Source organism: Neofelis nebulosa, chromosome 14 (assembly GCF_028018385.1).
Source record: "Neofelis nebulosa isolate mNeoNeb1 chromosome 14, mNeoNeb1.pri, whole genome shotgun sequence".
Lineage (NCBI taxonomy): Eukaryota > Metazoa > Chordata > Mammalia > Carnivora > Felidae > Neofelis > Neofelis nebulosa.
The window spans coordinates 7,110,897-7,127,196 of record NC_080795.1 but is presented as its reverse complement, the minus strand read 5'-3'; the positions used below and the strand labels follow the sequence as shown (position 1 = coordinate 7,127,196).

The window sequence follows — 16,300 nt, the reverse complement described above, 5'->3', positions numbered from 1 at the left end:
CTTAAAACTTCTAACAGGAACACCAGGAAGGTAAAGACCTCTACCATATGTTTGAGCTTTGATTTTAGGAGGCAAGTGAACAAAAGTAACAGATCTATAAGTTTGTCATAGGTTAGGAAGACTCCAAAATCTTACCTTAACTGGAGATTTTAACCGATGTTTTAAAAAAAGAAAATAGTAACAAGATTTCCTCTGCAGCCTTCAAGGGTTACACACACCTCACCCTTTGTGTGCTAGTAGTGGTTGGGGAGCAGTGTTTGAGATTGAGCTGGTACACACTGGGAGAGCCATGCTCGTTTTTTAAACATTGAAACACTTCCATTTGAGATGGTAACTAGCTGTGGTCTGAGCCCCTAGTTCCTCCTGGTGCGCTGGCTGTTCCGGCAGGAGACAGCCTCTGGAGGTCCTGGCCCACTGCTGGGATTGGGGGCAGGGGGCAGGGACTAGAGCCTAGCAGAAGAGATGGCACCCTGAGCAGGGACTAGATCCTAGCAAAACAGATGGCACCCTGAGCAGAGACTAGATCCTAGCAGAAGGGACGGCACCCTGATAACACGGCCAGCAGTGCCTCACCCCCATCGTGGACCCCCAAGGCTCCTTTGCTCCCTGCTCTTCCTTCCAGACCCCCTCCGCCTTACTAGTTTCTTTTCCATCTACCTCCTGCTTCACAGGCATGTGTGGTCTCACAGGACCATGACCTAAGAGGAAGGTCCTTAAACCTCCAGTCAAATGACATGCAATCAAGGTATCATTCCCAAAACGCCTAGAGAATCTCTGTGTTACGCTCTATTATGGCCCGAATTTCTTCTTTTAATGTTCTAAATATCAAATTCCATGTAATCAAACCAATTATGTTCCTTCACCTTTGTCAATATATCTCACTGGGTTCCCCACTTTGGCTCTGTCCAAGCCAAACAGAACAAATGCCTCTGTTTTTTTCAAGTTAGCAAAGATCTTTAAGAAGAAGGGATACTTGGATTTGAAACCCGAACACATGATTGCCTGCCTCAGTTCTAAAGTACAGAGGAAATTCTGAACTTAGCTTTTTATCCTGAGAAGTCTATCAGGAAGGGAAAAGAAAGCACAGGCTGAAAGGACACAATTTTAGATTCACTCACTCACCTAAGCTGTCAACAAGATGGGTTCTAGGAAAACTGCTAAAGAAGGAAACTTTATTTTTGCGTTGGGAATCACCTCCCCTCTATGTATATGGACCCTGTTCTCCTCATGGGAGTCACTCCAGCTCTCCCATCTTGGTATCATGAATCCTCCCGAAAAAGGCGGGGCTTAGAAGGTAACCTGACCTAGACTGATTCTTGGCTCTGACACCAGCTGCTGGGCTCTGGGAGAGTTGTGTAGCCAGGCTCACATTCAGCTTCTTCATCGGAAGAATGAGCATGCCAACAGTTTCCCTGTGACAGGATACTTCTACATACTAATCTGTAAGTTTCCGCCCGTCTGCCTGTGCTCACCAAATTCTTTCGACTGAATACCCAGGACTTCTTCCAGTTCCCTCAGCCTCATCGCACAGAGATGAGTCACTCAGCACAAACAAGAAGAACACGAAGAAAACAACAGTAAGTACTTAGTGTAGGGCAGAAAAATTCAAGATTCTGCTACACTCTTGCAGAGGAAATGCGCTCACGTGCAGGGACAAGAGAAGCAGCATACTGGGAAAGAGGGGGAAGAGACAGGGCTCACACAGACGGGAGAGGGAGGAATGGGAGAACCATGAAAACCACCATCCAATTGAGTATGACACAACAGCTAAATGGAAGGTGACTGACAGATGAGCTATCCCCTCGGTTGATATCTAGACAAGACACAAATTTCCAATGTTGGTTCATCTACTTTAAAGTGACATTTATCTTTGCCACCACAAACTCTCCCCAGAAATTTAAAAACACACATATTCCAAAACATGTGTCATGCAGTGATACAGATCTGTCTCATGGTTCTGAACACTCCCATGAGCCCCCAAAGCAAAGACTCGTATACTTTGTGGACGCTGGTGATACGAAAGGAAAGATACCTCCTGATGTTCCTCCAGTAGGATGACTGAGCATTAGATGAAATCATACTCTCAGAATGGCCATAGTAGTAGTGTTACCTGTTTTGGTTTCTTTTTTTTTTTTTTTTTTTAAGTTTATTTATTTATTTTGAAAGACAAACAGAGAGAGAGCGCACATGCACAAGTGGAGGAGGGGCACAGAGAAAAGGAGAGAGAGAATCCCAAGAAGGCTCTGCATTGTCAATACAGAGCCCAACGTATGGCTCAAACCCACGAACCATGAGGTCATGACCTGAGTCTAAATCAAGAGTCAGACACTCAACCAAATGAGCCACCCAGGTGCCCCAAAAGTAACGTCACCTGTTTTTAATCTTAATTGGTTCACATACCGGTTTGCCATAGCATGGCACCATGGATTCTTCTGTGAAATTTCACAGTGTTCTTGTGAGTCAATCAAGGATACTAATTAAATATGTGCATGCATGTGCTTTTCTCTTTGCACTCTGAACACCAGTGCAGCTCACCAGACACAGACTTGCCAGTCTGCAGCAGAGACAGGGGCCCACACAATGATGAGTAGTCTAAGCCTTCCTCCTTCTCACCCCCAGAAGCTCATGCAAACACTACCATATAACTGATGCCATACTGGTAAGGAGAAAAGGGAGAGGAAGCACCCCTGGGTCTATCTTAAAGATACAATTTAAACTAAATTGTTTCAAAAAAGAACAGAGGAACACAGCATTAGCAGTCAAGTTAAATGTGTAATCTTACATGACCCTCAACCCATAGAAGAATTATGATATATGAAAGGTGTTATGTGAGTTGCCTTCTATGTCCCCTCCTAAGTCAGGATGTTAAAGAAGATCCCCTAATATTTAGACTTTAAAATTACTTCCTTACTCAAAGTGCAGGGTTTCCATTGGTGGAAATTCAGGCACCAAAAGAAGCAATAGGGAAATATTGTTGAGCTGGGACTTTCTGGAGCCTTGGTTCTCAATGTATGGTTTATAGACCAACATCATCAACAAGAGCTGAGAGCTTATTAGAAACACAGACACACAGGTCCCACCACAGTTCATCTGAATTAGAATGTGCTTTACGATACAATTCCCAGGTGATTTGTGTGCACATTACATTTCAGAAGCAATGTCTAAAGGGTCGGACAGAATCCCTCTCTAATCATATAAAGCATGTGGCTGCCCTCCCAACTTTTCAATAAGTCAAGAGGACCACCATATATAACATCCAATTTCTAAAACGTTTATGGGTTAAAGCTAAAAAAACAAAATACTCAGAAAGAGCCATTCTCATATCTATCATCGGCAAACGTATTAAACATTGGCTGAGAAAAATACAAGCATATGCTTACTGTTCCATCACACTGGCCATCCTTAATCCTCAGATACATCCCTGCATTTTTCACACTTTCAAACATGCAAATACCAGAGCTGATTTTATGCACTTTCCAGTAGGATTTCTCAGACTGGCTTCCCACTCCAGTGCAGCTCCCATCAGGCTGGAGACACAGGGCTTGGCACAGACTCGTGGCAAGTAGAACCACAGCACTGTTCAGGAACACGCCCTTCAGGATGACACACAGTACAGAAGGCAGTAAATACCAAGCTCATGTTTTGCTAAAAGAAGATGGCAAGAGAGCCCATTCTTTTACGGAAGTTATAGTGATCAGAATCTTACCAGAAACTTGTTGGCTAAAAATGAGCAAAATAAGGAATAATTTAACTACTATGCAAAACTATACAAAATTAAGGGAGGTTCTCTGACTGGCTCATTATAATATACAACAATTATTCATTGAGAATAAAGGATCAGTATTTAATGCTACAGAGATTTAAAAAAGATAAAAAACCACAAATACTTCTCTTAAGAAATTTATAATCAATATAAACAAATAATTATAATATTAATACAAAGCAGAATAAAAACAGTGTACTACAAGTGTACCTGAATTATAGGATGCACCTTAAATTAGGTGCATATTAGGTCAATGTACATATGTAGGAATGAATGAATAAAAAGAGATATCAAATACAACTAAAGTATTTTTAAGTAAATCCTAGGCAACCAATAACTTAAGAAGATGTAAAAAAATCTTGAAAGTTTATTAGAATACACTAATACTGTGCAGAAATAGATAAAATACATAAACACACAAGTCACTGAGGACAAAATACAAATGGCAAATAAACATTAAAAAAAAAAAGGCAGTTCACCCTAGCTTATTACTCTAAACGTTGTCAAAAGTTTTTTTTAAAGACCATACTCAACACCAAGTTCAACAAGATGGATCCTCTCCTGCACTGCGAAAGGAATTGGGTAGTAAAGAAATTAAGGAAAAAAAGAAACCAACAAAAACAGACTCTTAAACACAGAGAACAAACCAGTGGTTGCCAGAGGAGTGGGGGATGGGAGAATGGGTGAAATAGATAAAGGGAATTAAGAGCACACTTTCTCTGATGAGCACTGAGAAATGTATAGAATTGTTGAATCATTATATTGCACACCTGAAACTCATGTAACACTGTATGTTAATTATATTTCAATTAAAAAACAGAAAGAAATTAACTTTGCTCACACAGGTCTGGCCTTTGCCTTTGGATTCTGAAAGGTAATTTCTAAACCTTTGGATTGTTATGCTTGACAGGAGTTTTTTGTTTGCTTGATGGTCTTGAACCAGTCACATAGTAAAAATCTGAATTAGGGTGGCAGTTTTGAGTCACAAGATGTCAGCTGACCTCCTCTGAGGCTGGAGACTGAGATCAGCAACATGGACTCTTTGTATGACTGAACCGCAATAAAGACTGCACACCAAGGCTCATGGGAGCTTTCTGAATGGCAATACTCCACGCATATTGTCGCATATCAATGCTGAGAAACAAATGCTGTCCTCACTCTACAGGGAGAGGACAACTAGAAGTTGCACCATTTGGTACTTTCTATGTGTCTCTTCCCTTAGATGATTTTAACCTGTATCCTTTTTCTGTAATAAACCATAACCATGAGTATGACAACTTCCAGTGAGTTCTAAGCTATTTTACTCAATTATCAAAACTTGACAGTGGTCTCAAGGATCCTGGAACTCTGAAGTGTGTGTCAGATGTGAGGGTAGTCATATGAGCTGTCCCCTTTTAACTTCACAGTTGGTTTAATGTTCACAGGATTTAAAACTAGTACATTTCTGGAAAGAAAGTTGGCAGTATGTTCCCACAGTCTTAAAGGCTTCATATTCTGACCCTTAAATTCAATTTCAAATCATTTAAGCTAAGCAAATAACCAAATATGTCAAAGTATGTCAAAGTATATTTTGCAGTAACATATGCAGAGGTGGTAAAATGAAGAGATTAAGATTAAACACCCAGGGGCATGTGGATGGCTCAGACAGTTAAGTGCCCAACTCTTGGTTTCGGTCAGGTCATGATCTTACCATTCAAGGGTTTGAGCCCCACATCAAACTCTGCACTGAGAGTGGGAGCTGCATGGAATTCTCTCTCTCTCTCTGCCCTTTTCCTGTTTTCTCACTCTCTCTCTCTCTCTCAAAAATAAGTAAACTTAAAAAAATTAAAAATCCAATGATAGAGAGAGAGACTGATACATAAACAAACATATACATATACCTTATGTTTGGGTATAAAAATCATGTTGTTTTGGGAAAAATAATATTGTCATGAAGTGTTTATTATATAGTAAGCATAAAAAGTTTTGAAGACAAACTGACTTTGATTTGAATCACGATCCACCATTTATCCACTAGTTATGCTACACTAGTCAGATTTTAACTTCTCGGAAAATCTTTTCTTCTATTTAAAATACAAATAATAGTATCTGTCACTATTTTTAGGATGATTAAATATAACTTTGTATGTGGTAAAGCTCTCAGTAAAGTGCTTGGCACAAAATAGGCAAAATGGTAGGTATTGTTTTATTATGATAACAATAATATTTTTAAGATAAACTCAGAAGCACATACTATAAAGAAAGAAGCATAAAATGATCACACATATACAACACTCAAAGAGTGTAAATATTCTAATTGTTAGAAAAGTTAAATATATACGTTTGATTCCCAAATGTAAGAGTCTCTAAATTTGTACTAAGAATTCCCACATTTATGGTTTTCACCTACAAATTCAATTGAATAAAGGATGTCACTCCTATCAGTTCCAGTGCTGCTAAAGCTATGATCCCTATTGCCTTCCACACTCTGGGTAAACAGAATGGCAACAGGCATCAATGCCACCTAGTGGGAAAGAGATCTGATTACTCCATTCTGACTCCAGAGCTTTCCTCAATAGAGTGAAATAAAGTAGGTATTTAGCAATATAAACTTCAATGACTTTCCACCATTTTACCTTGACAAAAACCACAAATTCTTTTGAAAGGTCTGCGTAGCCTGCTGATGATTCAGCAGCTCTTTTGCCATGACGATCAAAAATAACCGTATGACCGGGAACCAATGCTGACTCAAGAAGTGCACAGCGGTTGGGCTGATAAAGCACTCGCAGCTCAGTGCAGGCTCCACCACTAGCCTAAAAGAAAAAGAAACAAACAAGCAAGCAAACTCTGAATTAGCAATAGAAAATAATTAAATTTGAAATGTTGGCACATTCTATGTACGTACAAGTCTATTCCCCTCTATAGACTCCTCATATTATCTATCACATGCTTTTGTCATTTAATTGTTTTGATTTTCCAGCCTGATTTCCAGGGTCTTATTCCAAGAACTTTCTGTTGATTTCTCAGAACTCATGGAAGAGTACCAGGTAACAACAAAAAAACTTCAGCAGCAGGAGAATTTAATGAGTTACTGTATTCTGTTGTTTATTTTTCATTTCTTCATTTGTGTTCTCCTAACTCAAGACTCCTTTGGACCAAAAGCTGAAATTAACAGGCATGCATTATTAGGTTTTGTTTACAAAAAAATTAAGCAAATCGAGGAGGTTATGCTACAGGGAAACATTCCTGGCTCAAAGTACTAGTTGAGATTTTACCCCATTTCCCCTCAGTGCCTTGGGGAGGCATTGGGCCTGAAAAGGAAGGACACATGGGTGTCCTTGAAAGGCTTGGCCCATGGCACTCACTAAAGCTACCAAACTCAGCAAAGTGCTCTTGTGTAAATATGGTAGGTAAGCAACAGGGCTATTCGTCTCCAAGAAGCCATCTGATGTTTGATGAGTACATCAGCAGTTACTGGTGTGGACTGAAGCCAAAAGGGCTGTTACTGGATATTCCCAGACCCCCATACCAGGAAAAGTCTTGTGTGTAACAAGATGAGTCTCATCGTAACTAAGATGGAAACTCTCACCAACCTAATGGGTTAGGGGCTTGGAAGTAAATTTAATTTGAGTTTAGAAAAATAAATTTCTCGGGGCGCCTGGGTGGCTTGGTCGGTTAAGCGTCCGACTTCGGCTCAGGTCACGATCTCACGGTCTGTGAGTTCGAGCCCCGCGTCGGGCTCTGGGCTGACAGCTCGGAGCCTGGAGCCTGTTTCAGATTCTGTGTCTCCCTCTCTCTCTGCCCCTCCCCTGTTCATGCTCTGTCTCTGTCTCAAAAATAAATAAACGTTAAAAAAAAAATTTTTTTTTAAGAAAAATAAATTTCTCAAACTCTTGATCTAATTAAGTAGATTTCATACTTACTACATTCTTATTTATAAGCACTTACTATGACCAGCATCTGTGCTGAGCAGGACGTGCTACAAAGTACAGCACAGGATGACATGCTAAGTCCAGAGCAGAGGAGAAAAGACTTTGTAAAGAAAATTTGACGGATTATCATTTAGCCTGAATTTCAAGCCTACAAATTATATAAGTTTTTTTTCAATAATTATTATTTTCCCTTAAGTTAAATAACACGCTACGGGGGGCGCCTGGGTGGCTCGGTTGGTTAAGCATCTGACTTCGGCTCAGGTCGTGATCTCACGGTCCGTGAGTTCGAGCCCCGCATCGGGCTCTGGGTTGATGGCTCAGAGCCTGGAGCCTGTTTCAGATTCTGTGTCTCCCTCTCTCTCTGCCCCTCCCCTGTTCACACTCTGTCTCTCTCTGTCTCAAAAATAAATAAACGTTAAAAAAAAAAATTTTAAAAAAAAAAAAAAATAACACGCTACGAGTCAAAAATCATGTAATATTATATAGCATTACATGAAAAGCTGTAGCATGAGTGCTAGAATCAGAATGCCAGTATTCAATTCCTGCTTCCACATTTACTGCCTATGTGACCTTGAGCCACTCACTTCATCCTCCTACACATCAGGTTCCTCTTCTGTTAAACATGGATAATAACGGATTCTCTCACAGGGCAGATATAAAGATTAAGCGTTATAACACATATTAAACATTTTACAACAGTGCATGACAGCTATCCTATGCGGTCTCATTTTTCAAAATAAATAACATGCATATATTTTTTAAAACAGCTTTATATATTAAAAGCTACTTTTCAAACCTAAACTAAGCAATACAAAGCATCCTTAGGTGACGTTATTAGTATTTCTTCCCCAATAATATGCTCCTTGAAGGGACCTTTGAGAAATCAGATCGTCCCCTTTTGGAGGCTTATTAATACTTTGAATGTTATCAGAAAAGTGGTCTAGTTTTCTTGTCTAAATTTTAATTGCTGAAATTAGGACCATTTATGCAACAGAATATCAAAAGTTAGACAAAACAGAATAATGAAAAGGGTGAAAGGGAAAGCCAAAGGAAATACAATTTGATAATCTTATAAAAATAAATTATATATGGATACAACACTATTGATAAACAGCAAATAAACAAAATCACTACACACCATTCCAGTGACAGTGCTGTTGTCAACAGCAAGAGAAAGATGCCTGATTACATGACTCTGGAAAATGCACATATTTCCTTTGTTGAAAATAACATCAAAGAGACCTGGAAAACATTTTAGGTATTAGCAAGTAGTAATTCATGCTTTTAAAGTATTTTTTCTTATTCAATTATACACTGAAACCTCCTGATAAGACATTTTATGACACCTCTCAGTTAAATATTTTTAACTAGTCAAAAGACAGAATGCCACTAACCTTTGATTGTCTACGAGTTGCTTGGCAATTTGGTGGAATTTCCATAGAAAATCCCTAACGCCTTTCCATGCTAATCGGTAAGCCCTGATAGAACCCCAAAGAATAATATCGGACAGAACTGATTCCAGGAAAATAAATTATCCTGGTGCAAAAAACAAAATTCCATTCCATAAATCTCAGGGACTTGAGGTAAAATAAAATAACACATTATAATATAATAATGCATTGCAAATACATATGACTTGAACATTAGTGACTGCTTTGTAGGATTACGATGATTAAGATAATGTCATCACATATCTGATTGTTTTCAGTTTTCAATATACTGTTTTTTTAAGTAGGCTTCACACCCAGTACAGAGCCCAATGTGAGGCTTGAACTCATGACCCCAAGATCAAGACCTGAGCTGAGATCAAGAGTCAGATGCTCAACTGACTGAGCCACCCAGGCACCCCAGGTTCTCAGTATACTTTTATATACCTTTTTATCTTAAAATGTATGCTTCTTCAAGGCATGAATTTTTGTCTACTCTGTATACATCCATATAACTGCACTTAGAACAGTGTGTAGAACATAGTAATTTCTCAAGAAATATTCTTTAGTCAATTAAATCATATATATATATATACACACACACATGCATATATATGTATGTGTGTGTGTGTGTGTGTGTGTGTGTGTATAGTATATATTAACAGATCCAGAGAGAAACTGACAGACTACAATAATGTAAGGAACTTTAACACCTGACTGATAACAATGAATACATCTAAACAAAGAAATCAATAAGGAAACATTGACTTTAAACAATATGTTAAACTAGATGGACTTAAAAGACATACACAGAACATTCTATTCAAGATCAGCAGAATACATATTCTTCTCAAGTGTACATGAAACATCCTCTAGGGCAGATCATATGTTAGGCCAAAAACAAGTCTCAGTAAATTCAAGAATATCAAAATCATATCAAGAATCTTCTCTGACTACAACGATATAAAACTAAGAAACCAAGTACAAGAAGAAAACAGAAATCCACAAAAATGTGATGATTAAAGAACATGTGGGTCACCTGGGTGGCTCAGTCAGTTAAGCGACTAACTCTTGATTTCAGCTCAGGTCATTCATGATCTCATGGTTCTCATGATCTCATGATCTCATACACTGTATGCTAACTAACTGGAATTTAAATAATTTTTTTTAAAAAAAAGAGGGAAGATCATAGCAATGCAGGCCTAAATCAAAAAATAAGAAATATCTCCAACAATCTAACTTCATATTAGAATCTAGATGTAAGACTCTAGTTCTGGTTCTGGCAATAAAGAGTTCAATAATTCATTCAACCACTATTTACTGACCACTTACTACGTGCATGAAATATTTTAAGTTGTAACCTAGATAAAGATTCTCAATGTTCTTATCTGTCCAACATTCTTATCTTTACAAACAAGAGGTGGGGCTCCTGAGTGGCTCAGTCAGTTAAGGAGAGAACTTTTGATTTCAGCCCAGGTCATGATCTCCACTTCATGAGATTGAGCCCCATAGGGGGCTCCACACTGACAGTGCACAGAGCTTGTTTCTGATTCTCTCTCTCCCTCTCCCCCTGCCCTTCCCCGACTTGCACTTGCTCTCCCTCAAGTAAATAAACTTAAAAAAAATAAAAACAAGAGGTAAGTCTATATAATCTTAAGTTCCTGGCTAATTCTAACATCCACTGGATCTAGTCACACTAATGTCACCAAAACGAAGTCTAATTGCCAAAATCCAACAGAAGCGTTTCAGTCCTTATTTGGCTTTGCCTCTCTACTCCATCTGAACCTGCAGGCACCTTTTGAAACTTCACAATCGCCCTCCTCACTAACTTCCTTCTCAATTGCCCTTTTCATGCACAGGGTTCTGTCCTCAGCTGATTAACCTTCTCACTTTTCACTGGCTCCCTGGGAAGTTTCTTTTGATAATCCATAAAGTGATAAATGCCAAGTAAAATCTAAACCACCCCCTCAACATCAGCTCATATATATCACTCCCTGTTAAACATAAACAACTGGGTATCTCACAGACACTTCAAACTCCATATATACAAACGAGAGCTTACAATTTCCCCTACATTCCTAGCTTCCAAATGTACTCCTCCTAAATCTTCTGTATCTCCGCTTTAGTTGGCGATCCCATCAACAATTTAATCACCCAACTCAGAAACCTGAGAGTAACCTTTGCCCTTAATACTCCTCTACCAATAAATGATGAAAGCCTGCCAATCTTATCTCCTAGAAATTCCTCAAAGCATCCCCTCTACTCTACCAATATTCCCACTGAAGTATTTTTGGTCCTCATCATCTTCTGCTTGACATGTTACAAGAGGCTTCTAACTGGTCACTCCTTCTCTAATCTCCCTGCACATCCTGAAATCTCACCTCCACTTAGCTATCAAAGTATTTCTATTCTACTTCAAACCCATTAGCAGCTATGTCCCACCCATAGGAGGGAATAAAAGAAGTTGCCTTCAGACATACACTGGCCCTTCTCTCTCAGGTATTTGTATAGGGGCCACAGACTAGTCATGGAAGGGGATGGTTTGACTTACACATTGCAGTAGACACCTTTTGATGACCAGCAGTCAGTAATCAAGAATCTCCCAACAAAGAAATGCCCAGGATCTAATGGTTTCACAGGTAAAATTGCCAAATATTTAAAGAACAATTAACACCAATATTTCTCAAACATTTCCAAAAAAAAAAAAAAAAAAATTGAAGAGGAGGGAACACTCCCAAACTCATTTTACTAGGCCAGCATTACCCTGTTACCAAGGCCAGATAAGGACACAACAACAACAACAACAACCACAACAACAACATAAAAGAAAACTACAGGCCAATATTATAGATAAATACAAATTGCAAAAATTCTCAACAAAAGAGTAGGAAACTCAATCTGAAGTCACATTAAGAACATTATACACCATGATCAAGTGGGATTTATCCCTGGGATGCAAACTGTTTCAAAATACTCAAATCAAGAGAGTGACACACTACATTAATTGAATGAAAGACAAAAATCATACAATCATCTATAGATGCAGAAAAAACATTTGAGAAAATTCAGTATCATTTCATGAAAAAAAATCTCTCAAAAAGTGGGGATGGGAGAACCTTACCTCTACATAATAAAGACCATGTATGACAAGCCCCCAGCTAACATCATAGTCAGTGGTGAAAAACTAAAACAAGTCTAAGATCAGGAAGAAGGCAAAGGTGCCCACTGTCACCAGTACGTATCAGCAGAGTACTGGAAGCCTAGCCTGAGCAAACAGGCAACAAAAAGAAATAAAAAGAATCCAAATTCAGAAGGAAGAAGTAAAATTGTTTCTACTTGCAGGTGATATGAGAGTCTCCACCAAAAATTGTTAGAACTAATAAAACAAATACTCAGTAAAGTTGCAGGATACAAAATCAATGCACAAAAATCAGCTGAGTTTCTATAACACTCACAGCAAACTGTCTGAAAAACAAATGAAGAAAAAATTTAAAATAGCATCAAAAACAAGAAAATTCTTAGGAATAAATTTAACCTAGAAAGTGAAAGATCTATACACCAAAACTGTAAGACAGTGATTAAAAAAATTAAAAAGACATGAATATAAATATATCCCATATTCATGAATCATAAACTGTTAAAATGTCCATACTACCTGAAGCCATTTATTGTTTCAACACAATCCCTATTAAAATTCCAATGGCATTTTCATAGAAATAGAAACAAGTAATCTTAAAATTTGTAAGGAACTACAAAGACTGTAAATAGTCAAAATAATCTTGAGAAAGAACAAAGTGATCTTGAGAAAAAAAAATCATACATCCTAATATTAAACTACATTAGGGCTACAGTAATCAAAGCAGTTTGGTACTGGCATTAAAACAGACACCTAGGGGTGCCTGGGTGGCGCAGTCGGTTAAGCATCCGACTTCAGCCAGGTCACCATCTCGCGGTCCGTGGGTTCGAGCCCCGCGTCAGGCTCTGGGCTGATGGCTCGGAGCCTGGAGCCTGTTTCCGATTCTGTGTCTCCCTCTCTCTCTGCCCCTCCCCCGTTCATGCTCTGTCTCTCTCTGTCCCAAAAATAAATAAAAAACGTTGAAAAAAAATTTTTTTTAATAAAAAATAAAAAATAAAAATAAAAAAAAAATAAAACAGACACCTAAACCAATGGAACAGAATAGAGAACCAAGAAATAAGCCCACACATACACCGTCAACTAGTACTTGACAAGAGAGTCAAGGAAACTCAATGCAGAAAGGATAGTCTCTTCAATAAGTGGTTCTGGAAAACTGGATGCCCACATACTGTTGAAGAACAGTATAAATAGCTCCTTAATGTTGGTCTTGGCAATGATTTTTTGGATATGGCATCAAAAGTACAAGCCACAAAAATAAAAAGCAACAAGTGGTACTACGTCAAACTAAAAGACTTCCACACAGCAAAGGAAACAATCAACAAAATAAAAAGGCAACCTACAGAACGGGAGAAAATATTCGCAAACCGTATCTCTGATGAGGGATTTATTTCCAAAATATATAAGGAACTCAACACAATGGCAAAAAAAAAAACCCAAAAAACAAATAACACACACACACACACACACACACACACGATTAAAAACAAAAAACACTTCCATTTAAAAATGGATAGGAGCACCTGGGTGGCTCAGTCGGTTAAGCGTCCGACTTCGGCTCAGGTCATGATCTCACAGTCCGTGAGTTCGAGCCCCGCGTCGGGCTCTGTGCTGACAGCTCAGAGCCTGGAGCCTGTTTCAGATTCTGTGTCTTCTCTCTCTCTGCCCCTCCCCTATTCATGCTCTGTCTCTGTCTCAAAAATAAATAAACGTTAAAAAAAAATTTTTAAATGGATAGAACATTGGAACAGATATTTTTCCAAAGAAGACATACAAATGGCCGAAAGTACAAGAAAAGGTACTCAACACCAACCATCTCGGAAATGTAAATCAGAACCACAATGAGATACCACTTTACATCAAATTAGGATGGCTATTATCAGAAGGACAAGAGATAACAAATGCCTGCAAGGACCTGGAGGAAAGGTAGCGCTGATGTACTGTTGGTGGGAAGGTGAATTGGTGCAGCTACTATGGCAAACACTATGGAGTTTCCTCAGGATATTAAAAATAGAATTACTATATGATCCAGCAATATACTTTTTTACAATAAATAAGTATTTTGTTGGGGCAGAGGCTGAAAACTCGCAACTCCTACAGGACAGCTCCTGCCTGTGGACATTTTTTTTTTAATGATTTATTGTCAAGTTAGCTAACATACAGCGTAGTCTTGGCTTCAGGAGTAGATTCCCATGACTCATCACTTACATGAGCACCCAGTGCTCATCTCAACAAGTGCCCTCCTCAATGCCCATCACCCATTTTTCCCACCCCCTCAAACCCCCACTCCCATCAACCCTCAGTTTGTTCTCTGTATTTAAGAGTCTCTTAACGGTTTGCCTCCCTCTCTGTTTATAACTTGTTTTTCCTTCCCTTCCCCTGTGGTCTTATGTTTCTCAAATTCCACATACGCGTGAAAACATATCTGTCTTTCTCTGACTTATTTCACTTAGCACAATACCCTCCAGTTCCATTCACATTGTTGCAAATGGCAACATTTCATTCTTCCTCATTGCCAAATAGTATTACATTGTATATACATACCACATCTTTATTCATTCATCAGTTGATGGAGATTTGGGCTCTCTCCATAATTTAGCTATTGTTGATAGAACAGCTATAAAGATTGGCATATACGTGCACCTACAAATCAGCACTCCTGTATCCTTTGGATAAACTCCTAGTAGTGCTATTGCTGGGTCATAGGGTAATTCTATTTTTAACTTTTTGAGGAACCTCCACACTGTTTTCCAGAGTGGATGCACCAGTTTGCATTCCCACCAACAGTGCAAGAGGGTTCCCCTTTCTCCACATCCTTGTCAACATCTGTTGTTTCCTGAATTGTTAATTTTAGCCATTCTGACAGATGTGAGGTATGTCATTGTGGTTTTGATGTGTATTTCCCTGATGATGAGCAATGTTGAGCATCTTTTTGTGTGTCTGTTGGCCATCTGGAGATCTTCTTTGGAAAAGTGTCTATTCATGTCTTCTGCCCATTTCTTCACTACATTATTTGTTTTTCGGTTGTTGAGTTTGGTTAAGTTCTTTACAGATTTTGGATACTAACCCATTATCTGATATGTCATTTGCAAATATCTTCTCCCATTCTGTCAGTTGCCGTTTACTTTTGTTGATTGTTTCCTTTGCTGTGCAGAAGCTTTTTATCTTGATGATGTCCCAACAGTTCATTTTCCAGCAATATACTTTTGCGTATATATCCAAAGAATATGAAATCATTATCTTAAAGAGGTATCTGTACTCCTATGTTCATTCACAGTAGCCAGGAAATGGAAAAAAATCTAAGTGTCATTCAACAGATGAGTGGATAAGAAAATACAGATAGATGTAGATGAATATTTTTCAGCCACAAAAAAGAATGAAATCCTAACATTTGTACATGGATGGACCTTGAGGGTATTATGCTAAGTAAAGGAAGTCATACAGAGAAAATCAGATACCATATGGTTTCACTTATATTGAGAACCAAATTTTTTTTTTTTTGTAAATCTGACACTGAACTGTGGAGAACAAACTGACGGTTGCTGGAGGGGAGGTGGTTGGGGCATGGATTAAATGGGTGATGGGTATGAAGGAAGGCATTTGTGATGAGCACTGGGTATTGTATGAAAGTGACGAATCCCTAAATTGTACACCTGAAACTAATATTACACTGTATGTTAACTGGAATTTAGATAAAGACTTGAAACTACAAAAAAAAAAAAAAAAAAAAAAAGCTGAACTGAGAGAAACAGAGAGCAGACTGGAGGTTGCTAGGCCGAGAGGTGGGGGAAATGAGATGCTGGCCAGTGTACAAATTTCCAGTTATAAGATGAATGAGTTCTGAGGGTGTAATATACAGCATAGTGACTATTACCAACAATACTGTATCAGATACCTGAAAGCTGCTCAGAGATTGGATCTTGACTGTTCTCACAACAACAAAAACAATTGTAATTATAGGCCATTAACACAAATGTGTAAACTAACCCTACTGTGGTAATCATTTTGCAATATATACATTTATAAAATCATCGTGTTGTGTATCTAAACTTACACATTGTTTTAC

General features: G+C 38.5%; 1 protein-coding gene across 1 annotated transcript in view; it reads right to left on the bottom strand.

The window, feature by feature from the left end:
- The window catches only part of RP1 (RP1 axonemal microtubule associated), a 202,090-nt gene that overhangs the window by 25,692 nt on the left and 160,098 nt on the right, over positions 1-16,300 (bottom strand). Inside the window, exons 13-15 of the mRNA XM_058699582.1 lie at positions 8,813-8,916; positions 6,379-6,555; positions 3,381-3,593 (exon numbers count right to left, since the gene is read on the bottom strand). Coding sequence (XP_058555565.1) covers positions 3,381-3,593; positions 6,379-6,555; positions 8,813-8,916 — 494 coding nt within the window. The remainder of the gene's footprint in view (positions 1-3,380; positions 3,594-6,378; positions 6,556-8,812; positions 8,917-16,300) is intronic.